The sequence below is a fragment of the Alligator mississippiensis genome, chromosome 2 (genome assembly GCF_030867095.1).
Source record: "Alligator mississippiensis isolate rAllMis1 chromosome 2, rAllMis1, whole genome shotgun sequence".
Classification (NCBI taxonomy): Eukaryota; Metazoa; Chordata; order Crocodylia; family Alligatoridae; genus Alligator; species Alligator mississippiensis.
In genome coordinates, this window is record NC_081825.1 from 72,291,303 (window position 1) to 72,301,839 (window position 10,537).

The 10,537-nt window shown below is 42.4% G+C and overlaps 1 protein-coding gene across 14 annotated transcripts in view; it reads right to left on the reverse strand.

Moving 5' to 3' along the window:
- Positions 1 to 3,669: 3,669 nt before the first annotated feature.
- TENM3 (teneurin transmembrane protein 3) overlaps positions 3,670 to 10,537 on the reverse strand; it is a 604,744-nt gene continuing 597,876 nt past the window's right edge. For all 14 annotated transcript variants that reach the window (XM_019481354.2, XM_014594830.3, XM_014594833.3 and 11 more), the window contains one exon: positions 3,670 to 7,235. In XM_019481354.2, the coding sequence (XP_019336899.2) occupies positions 6,480 to 7,235 (756 nt within the window). In that variant the 3' untranslated portion in view covers positions 3,670 to 6,479. The remainder of the gene's footprint in view (positions 7,236 to 10,537) is intronic.

A 10,537-nucleotide genomic window follows, 5' to 3' on the forward strand; every position in this document is an offset into this window, starting at 1 on the left:
GCTCCCCAGACACCAGGACAGGGGCTGCTGCCCCATCAGGGTCCTCCCACTTCGCCACTCCAGCAGCAGGGTCAGGGGCTCGGCCGGAGTCCCTTTATGCAAGGAGGCAGGTACAGGGGTTATTCCTCCCTCTCTCTGGCATCTGACAGAGGGGGCAGGATGGGGCTTATCCCACTGCTTGCCCCATGCAGGCAGCAAGTGGTGGCAGCAGTTGGGGCAAGCAGTCTCTGCTGTGGTCCCCCGGGGCGGAGGGGACAGACGGGAGCATAACTCCTCTCCCTGCCCCCCACCCCCACCTAAGGGGTCATGCTGGCCAATACCTGGCCGCACCCCCGCTACTGCAGCAGCAAGGAGGATGTGCCCAGCAGACCCTGGATTGGGCCCATAGGAGGGGGAGGGGGACAGTTCAACCCCCCTCCCTGGCCAGTTCACTCCAGGTCTCTGCCCGGGGCTGGCCATGCCCCTGCTGCTGGTGCAGCCAGTGGAGAAATGCAGGTCGTGCTGGTGGGACAGGGGAGGGGAGGGAAGGGGGGGAAATTAACCTCTTCCTTGCTCCCTTCCACGGCCAGCATCTAGCCAGGCCCTCACTTGTCCCTGCTCTGGCTGGGGAGCAGAGGGGTGGGGCCAGCTCTGCTCTGCTAGAACAGAAAGTATGCTGGGATGTTAGGGGACTCTGGTTTAACTTACACCAGGAAGGGGTCTTGGACAGAAGTTGCATAAACCGATTTGACTCAAATCAGTTAAGTTTGATACTACATTCAAATAGGTTTATATCTAACTGGGTTTGGCCACTTTGAAACTGGATTATGTGCACTGAAGTTATGTTCTGTTACAGGTTTAAACCAGTTTCTGATCACTTAAATTGGTTTATGTGTAATATCTGTCCCTAGCCCTTATGTGTAACTTGGTATTTTGATACAGTCAAATCTATGTTGCTTGAATAGGCTGAGCTTACTGAGCAGTCCAGATTTCTGTGTGATTGTGCTTTTCTCATTATTCTTTTCCATTGACAACCTTTACCAGCTGCTCTTTACTTTTAGAGTAATAATGAAATGCTGACTAGCATGACCCACTGGAAAACCCACTCTCCACTGATGATTCCTCATTGCAGATCTTAGTCTATTGTGTGCTCTGAGATTGTATGGTGTCCATTTGTAAAATTGTAAATGTCATGTGGCATCACATGAAAGTGTACTACCTATGTGCTGCAAGCTCGTAATTGCCAAGCACAACATCAGGTTTGTCAAAATCTGTTTTCCATAAATCCTATTGACTAGCATTAGTTATACTCTGACCTTTTAATTCTTTGTCAGTTGAATTCCTTATCATCTTTTACCATGATTTTGTCCAGGATAGCTCCTAGTATGCTACCATTCTCCTGAATGTTGGTGCATTCTTGAAGATAGACCTACTGGGAAACATTTTAAAGCTGTGATTTTAATAGCTAGATGCAACCAAACCAGCTTTTCCCCTTGCAGCCTAATTCTTGGCTTCTGAAACTTTTTCTTCCCTTCTGACTCCCAGAAGGATTTATTAAGATTGCTTTGTGGAACCCATTAATGCTAAACTGCATAATTATGTTACTGTGAGCTTTGAATCAGTTCACGGTAATTTTTCTACCCAGGACTCTAGGAACTGATATTCCTCCATGACAGAATTTTAAGTTGGTAAATGAAAAGGTTTACTCAATTTACCTAAAAAGTTATTAGTAATTAACAACAAGAGACCACTACTTGCAAAAGCACTGAACAGCAATAAAAGGGATGTGAAAAGAGCCGACTCTTCTAATTAGCTACAATGGAATTTGGAAGGAGCAGGGAAGCGTCTAACCAATTTGTTTGTTAGCAACCTACACATAAGCCTTTTGTGCATTTACTTAAAAGTAGGGTGACCTGAGTAACTGTCACTTGGGCCTGGTTTGCAATATCTTCTTGCCACCCCAATGTTTATTAGGGCTTTTTTAGTCAGTAATATACAAGTACTTGACTTTCCCTACAAACTCCCAGTGGATCCTCTCCTGGCAGGGCTTGGAACTGTGTGTACTTGTGAAGCTGAAAAATCAGGCCATGGCTTCTACAGAAGATAAATGAAGCCTAGCACAACCCAGATTAAACCTAGGGCAAGACTTAAGCAGCACTGTTGTCCTCTCGCTGCAGGGTTGTATTCTTGCACGTAAGCATTTTAGAACTACTTGGAACAAAAAGTAGAGCCAGCATAGTACTGCAGCCAAGACTGCCTGAGTCTCAGCCTCAATATGTCAGACAGGACTTAAGGTATTTTATATCATCTGATTAGCAGATGGAGTCAAGAAACAAACCATGGTTAGGGGCTGTACCAATAGACTGTTTTCTAGCACATAGTGAGGTGTCTCCCTGCAGTTTAGAAGAATAAAAGCTAAAATGTGCACGTTTTGTAGCCTAACTTGAGGTGCCCACATCCATATTCAGAAGGGAGCTGGTAAGATCTGTGCTAGAGCTCAGTATACTGCACTGGAACGCTATTCACTTAAACACGGGCACTTGCATTTGTAAATCATGGCCTTGAATTTTCACCTGTTTTGTCTTCTGTAGTTATAGTCCTTTATTACCCTGCCAGGATTGCTTGCTACTTAATTTTCTCTCCTGCCTTCAGTGGAATGGCGACTAAACAGAGGAGCTTATTTTAAAGAATAGTCAGTTTGCTAAAAATCCTCCAGAAAGACAGAATCCGATATTGAGCACGCACATCAAATACATCTCTGACTGTGTCTGTTTTACCTGAGATGGGTTTAAACTGGGTTTAAGACTGCAGTCAAAGATTTAATTTATTTTTTGAAAGGGGAAACACAGTTGATTCTATTTCCCAGCAAGAACAGTTTTTGTAATACTAATTTATACAGTATGTTTCTCTCTGCATTCAAAGCCATCACTTTACATGTGGCTTTGAATGACTGCAGCAGTAACCTGCATGCTCTTTTCCTTGATGAATGCAAATCTCGCTCCCCTACTGGTTGTGAAAATACAAAGTCCTGTACCAGGAAACTTAGGCCATAGTTAGCCAAGCACAGTGACCTGATTCCTGTTGGATCAACACGTTATCAACTTGAGGTTGTCGCTACAAAGCAAGTGTGGTGAAGTCTGCCTGTTTCAACTAAAATCAAAACGTTCTCCTGACATGCACTGCTGCTGAAATGAGCACTTTCTAGGCAGTGGGTCTAAATGCAGATTGAAGCAAATGCAGTATATATGTGTATGTGGAGGGAAGGGAAAGCAGTGGATAGTAGAGTTATTTTTGCCAAACTGCTTATGTATAATCAAATACTTTGAATCTTATTTTACCTGCTCAGGATAGCAAGAAAGATAACAAATCAAAGCAACCCTAGAAAGAGGATTGTGTAGATGTGGGTGTGGTTTTTGCCCTTCCTCTTATTTATGTAAGACTTAACTTTGTAAGGTGTGTTTAATGTTTTTCTCTAAAGTAGGCCACTAGAGAGATCCCATGGAGTAATTTGCTTTGCTGAGTTAGCAGACCGGGCCATTGGACAGGAAAAAAGAGATATTACCAATTGTGTAGCAGATGAATCACTAGGAGGGCAACTGGATCACTTTGGATCCTCATGTACAAACAGCAAAGCAATAACCCAGCTGCAGTGTCTGACACACACATTTAAAAAACAAATATAAACACGCACACATTGGGTTGGCTTTTATTGGAAAGCCCAGATGCAATCTATAGTAATCAATTTGTGGAAAATTCAGGACACATATAAAGTTAAGAAGGCAAATTAAAATAACAATACAAATCAGACAAAATTTACATCTCAAAATATAATGAAAGCATTTTGAATGTCATTGCCTAAAATACTTTGAATCTCATTTTTTTCCCCCTGTAAGCTGCTTCTTTTAATTATACATTTTTTTCTCCTTTAAAAAGATCTTTTGTTTACATGTTCCCCAAGGTTAGTATTTCCTGCAGGAGCATGTCCAGATCACAAGTCTTTTTAGGAAGAAATAGGCTCATTATACCTACTAACAAGGCCACTAATTGGCTTGATTTGACTTTATCTAAAATGATCACCAACAGATACTGTAATTTGTTGTTTATTGGTGCCTTAACAAAGGAGAAGGAACTAGTACACGTCAAGTAGACGATATATTTCCATTTTGACATGTTGTACAAGCTTTTTCATATTCAAACAGAACAGAAACATTTGACATAATTTAGAATATGAGCCTATTTCAACAGAGCACTTATAGCATGCTAAATACAGTGCTGTGGAAGTCACCTAACAGAACCGCAAACACCTAGCATTTTACAGTTTTTAAAATGTAAAACAATGACATTTCTCTGGGGTTTGATGTATCAGTTCCTAATTTTAGGGCCTTCAAGACTTCCAGGGTAAAAAATATGAACTAATCTGTGCTTTCATTCTAACAAAAGATCAGCATTCAAAGATAAGTGTAATTAGTTCTGTATGCTCTACCAAATACACACATACAGTAATAGCACGGATACTGTAGATTCAGTAACTAGTTGGCCAGGAGAGATTCAAATCCATTTATCAAACAATCCTAATGTGCAATTTAGCATATGTAATACTATAGAATCTCAGTATACAAAGCAGTTAGAAAACTATTTTTATTACATCCACTCGAACTGTTCATATTTAAGACTTGTTCACTTACTATAGCTTGTCATAATTATACATGGATAGAAATACGGTGTATGTTTCAAGGAACATCAAAAAATCAAATTTGTCTTAAAAATATTTTTTTTGTGACTGAATTTAGTGCTCATGAAAGTAAAGCACTAATCATGGTTTCAGCCAAGAAACAGCACAGGTACAGTTGGTTCTGTGCATGGTATCTGCATGGAGCTGGGTACCCATCTCAAGCCTGCCCTGTAACAAATTTACTGGGCCTTAATTTGGCATGCTCTGCTCCAAACAGGCTAGTGGTTTTGTGACACAGGGTAAGCACTAGGAGAAGACCTTCATCTCCACCCCAGTTCCTGTTCAATTGATCATCGTAATGAGGCTTGAATATGAAAGTGAAGGCCAGGGTATGAACCTGTGGAATGGCTCTAAGAGCAACGCTGTAGCATCTGATCAGGTGCTGCTCTTGCCTCACTCATGAAATAATACATTTAAAAGAGCTGTTTATACAGAAGACAAAGTTGATAGAACTGGATGAGACTATATTGTATCATCTTCTTCTACATACATTTGCCAAGCACCTGAGACACTATTCTCTCCATTCTAAGCCCACATTTAAAAAACCCAACAACAGAAAACCCACTCGGTATGAATCAGTACCCATTTATTACATTAGGGCCGGGAAAAGACAAGGAAAACCTAATCTATTTGTTTTCCATCATAATAAATGAGTCTTATTTGGTTACTGTGCCTTCTAGGAGTGACTGATGAAGTGGCACTGGCTTGGGTGACAGGAAAGGGAGGGGAGGGCGATGTTGTTTTATTAGCCAGCCACTTGGGAGTATTCCTTCTTATCAGCAGAGTGATAGAAAGATGCACAGTTTTAAACCTAATACAAAAATATTAACACTTCTGGACATTAGTCATACACTGTTATATCTCTACAATATAATCTTTTATACTGTACAGCTATAACATAAAAGGTGCAATTCCTTTTTAAAAAAAATCACACACAGCACATTTTTATCATTTTATTTTTAAGTATAAACTTTTTTAAACACTTTACATAAATTAACTCCTCTGAGACTAATATTTGATGTACAGTAAATTGTAATTCATATAAAAATCCATAAACAACTTGTCTCACATAATTTACAAAAAAATCAGGGTTTCCTTTGCTTATCTGTAACAAGGATTCTACTTGCCATTTTTCCCTCCCAAGGCAAACTATGTTAGCATTGTAAAATCCATTATTAAATTCCCATGGTAGCATAAGTCACTTGTGCCAATGTCCTTTTAGAAAGCAGCACAGTTTAAAGCAGTTGGGTTGTCTATAAACAGTAATTTTTGCCCCACATTTTAAAATTAACAGATATATACCACATCCTATGCAGAGAAAGAGGAAGAGAGAGAAAGAAAGAGAGAGAGAAAGAGAGACTACTTCTTTTAAGCAAAGGTCAACAATTCAGTAATATTTGGAAACACTGTATGGATCTGTATCATAGTTAAATACAGTGCCTCAAAGGAACAGACAGCCTGTTGTAAAATCTTTAGGCCTTTTTAATACTTCTCAGTCCAATGTGAGTGCAGCGATATGCATATGTAAACATATTCTTTAAAGCAGATCACCTTTTAAGGTCATTCAGAAAAAAAAGTTTTGTTTTCAGCAATATCATTCTTCTGGAAGGCGCTCTCTTCACTGTAGAGTCTCTTCAGGTTGTGCTACAGAAAAATCTGAGCAAGGTGTAAGTTTAGGCTCAAGTAGTAATGCAGCAAAACAGTTTGGTCTCCCTTTTAGAAGACACTGGTACACAGTCTCTTTGGCAGCCTTGGCAAAGCCAGTGTGTTACCTCTTTCCTATCTCACTTTGTCTAAGGAACTGTATATTGTTAGCGCTGTCTGCTAATTCGGGGTATTGCTCCACAGAGAGTACATAGTACCCATCATATCCTTGTACCTTTCCAGCACTTAGTAACTGCCTCTTTTCCCCCTCTGTCCATAACCTAGCACCTTCCTCTCCATCTCTTACTCTTTGTTGTTCTCTGGCCCAGGCACTGGAGAGTGCTCTTTGTCTAGCCTGCTCCAGTATTCGCGCCTTCTCTTCATCAAGTGTCATACCATAGCGCACATGAAGAGCTAGCGCGCCGTACTGCATTTCAACGTCAGCAAACCTACGAGTCCTGCCGTTCACCACAGTGGTGGACTGGGAAACGGTGACATTGATGCCGTTTTCCAGGGCTTTCCGCCCACTTGTCAGCCTCAGTGTGCCTAGGTCACTCTCCGGTGAGGTTGTCTTGATGAAATAGTGAGTGTCCTTTCCCTCAATTGTGAAATGCAAGTTCTCTAGGTAGTAGGCATTGTTTAGAACAGCTGCCACTTTTATGCAGTCCTCATTTGCAATATTGAGCACATTAGTCTGCACTTTGCCTTGATTGACAGCCAGCATGACCCCTTTCCCAATTAGGGACTTCACTGTCGCAAACCACAGCCATGACTTCTCCCCACTTGATTTTCGTCTGCTGATCTGAACTTCTGCCATCTTTCCTAGAGACAGGAAAGCCTTGGCTTGTCTTGCCACTTGTTGTTGCACTCCAGAAATTGGCTGAAAACAAGAACAGACAGAAGTTTTTAAAAGCCATCTGTAGCCCCTAGATACCAAACAAGCTTTCTTGGTATATTGCCCATGGTTCACAATAGGATATGCCACAACTGACAGTGCCAAAGAGTTAATTAAAACTACTGCTAGTTCCATTGAGTTACAAAGGCTATTTTGCTTGATAATGTTCAATGTGTGTTGCTGGATTTTCTTTTCTTTTTCTCCTTATACTCCCCACTTTAATTATTATTGCTTTATAGAAAAGTGACTTTTTGCTAGTAGCATTTAACACAGGAAAGAACTACCTAAATGCTAACTAAAATCATCCTTGGGATGTCTTTTATAATTTTTTCCCCATTTTTCAGATGAAGGACTAGAGGCAACGCTATGGAAAACAGTGTGTGTTAGAACAGGGATTAGACAAGAGAAGATCTTGGCTTCTCAGTTCTATCCTTAGACTGGTGGACCACCTCTTTCACTGCAGATCACAATCCTTATTCTGGAGGGGGAGAGTAGAGGGTATATGTGGGGCAAGTTAGGGTAGGGGGTGAGAAGTGGAGACAATGCAAATGCAATTTTCAGTCTGTGGATCGCATCCCAGCCATTTGTTTTGTAGGTCAACCCATACCATGAAATGGAAAAAGCATAGAGCCTATAATGAGCATATAGGTACACAGCCCTCAGTTTATGTTTTCAGGTAATCTCATCTCTCTGCTTGGCAACCGATGAAGTGGGCTGTTGTCCATGAAAGCTTCTGCATCTGTGATTCAGGTAGTCTATCAGGTGCAACTCTACCCTGACTTCTGCTTAAAATGATGCTGTAACTAGCCTATTCACTCTAAAGTAAATCAATGCAAAGGGCAGTACATGACTACTATGAATGTCTTGCTAAATAAGAGTTTTTCAAGAGAGCTGTAGGACTTTTACAGGTTTTAACTCCTATCTGAATGAGCCCTGCCTCTGCCAAAATAGGAGAGCAAACGCGCCAGGCAGCAGAGTCTGAGAGTATACAGCAGTGAGACTCTGTATTGCTCCCTACAGCTGATGGGTCACGGGAAGAAAGGATTAGGATTACACTCAATACCAAATTCCCTTCTCCAAATTATTGTAGCTGCTGGTAAAGGAAGGGGAGGGGCAGACCTCTGAATGGTTAATCCAGTGTTTTCTCCCTTCTGAAGCCAACACTAATTCACTAGTTTGGGCTCTGATCTCCTCTGCAGTCTGTCTCACTCGCAGTTTGCCTTCATTCCCTTCTCTAACAAATGGGGATAATATTTTAGAAGAGATGTATTCAAGGATTAGTTACCATTTAGCCCTTTCCCATATTAAACATTACCAGCACAAAGTCACTTATCTAAAATGTCCTCAGCAAACTGTTTTGTTTTGTTTTTTTTTGGGGGGGGGGGGGAGGAGGAGAGAGGGTGAAGAGAGAAAGTGTTTGTGACCTTCTGTCACATTACTCCAGGGAACTATGTGCCACGTCTAGCCCTTCTGCCACATCAGCCATCCCTGAGAATAGGGGATTCTTTTCTGACACCTCCTTAAATGGAGAAAGAAGTGGGCAGGCACAGCCTCTGGCACTAGTCTTGTTCCCCTGCTTTAGCCTTACAGACCACACATGCACTGAATCTATACTGTGTTCAGGATACACTGCCATAAAGGTTGCTTTGCCCACTCACTTCTACCCTGGAAATGAGACCAAAGCACAGGCCTGAGTGTATTCCCTACTGCTGCTCAGAGAATCTGTCTCAGCATGGTTATGGGTGTGTGTTCAGCACCACACACAGGTGGTGGCCTGGTCTCATTTCTGTGACTTTGCGTGTGCTGAGCAGGTGTGGCTGGGCAGGCAGGCTTCATGGTGATGCTCCTGGGTATGCCACAGAGGTTTAGCTGAGCCAGCTCCTGGTGTTCAGACTTGGGCTGCTTCTGGTGCCAGCTCTGGCATATCCTCTCAATTTGCCCTCATCATTTCCTTGTATTGATCATCTTTGCTTGAAGGAAGAGTGGTGACCCTGACAACACCCTCCATGGTCTGCCCTCTTTTTCTTTTGTCGCCTCAGTTCTGTTCCTGCCCTTGCCTCCCTCTGCTCTCTGTTCGCACGTGTTATTTATGGCACTCGCTCTTTGATGGATTGTTCTTTTAATGACAAGGTTCCTTCACCCTTCGACAGATGTCCTTTTTCTTTTGTATTTGAATTCTAAATAAATGATCCCTCGCAACCCTTTGCCACCTATTCATCTTCTCTCTCTCTGTCCAAGAGTGTAACAGTTTCTTCAAAGGTCTAACAGACAGGTGGGGGATGGGGAGCTCAGCCATCCTCCTTCCTCTGACATTTTTTTGGGGGGAGGGGTTGTCCCCATCTAGCTTTGGGTTGAGCTCTGTGATCCTAAACTTCAGTGTAATTCAAGCCCCTTTTAAGTAAGCCTCTGATCCTAAGTCCTTTCCTTCCTTGCTCGTCCTATCCTTCCTCGCTCTCTACCTCTCCCCTTCTGTCTCATCTCTCTCCACTTAAGCACCTTCTCTTTTGCACTTGGGCAGGTTGCTACTTCTATCCTGAAAAGAATCCTCCTTCAACACAGCTCCCTCCTTCCCTCACTCAGTGGTGTTTTATTTCCCTTTGTGTGCCCAAACAGCAGCTTTGTAGCCACGCAGGTGTCATCTTGGGCATTTTGTAGTTTTATTGCCCCTGCATATGCAAACTGAATATGCTCAACAGGCTATGAATGTACTGGTGTGTGTGTGTGTGTGTGTGTGTCTAAGTGTTAGTCTGGGAAAAAAAAAATTGTTGGTGGGGGGGGGGGGACAAGAGGAGTGAAACAGGAGCATGGCCCTCCTATATTTTAGTCCGAATGGGGAAGCAGTTGGGGCACAAAGTAGGAAACCCAGGTTTGAGGCCCTGCCTGGCCCAGAGGTTTGAACTTGCATCCCTCTGCTCCTTGTGTTTAGCTAATCATTAGATAACATGGTTTGAGAGGAAGATACAAGGCCAGGACCCAAGGAGGCCTCCCATTCAGGGCAGTATCTGTCTCGTAGACTATTAATCCTGTAGGTTGCTTTATTCCTTGTGGCCCCACACATCTTCCTTTCCTGGCTGCTAAAGGGACCAGCTTCAAAGGTGCACTGGAGAAGGGTCTGGCTAATACCATGACTATACTAAAAAGTTGGAGAGGTGTAAATTCAAACCCCATCTAGGTGAAGGGAAAGTCTCCCAGCTTCCAGACAAATGCCTGAATCACTCATCTAATTTGGCTTAATTGCAGGAGGGTCCTATTTTTGTCTGTCATACTGTAATATCCAGTTTTCTGGC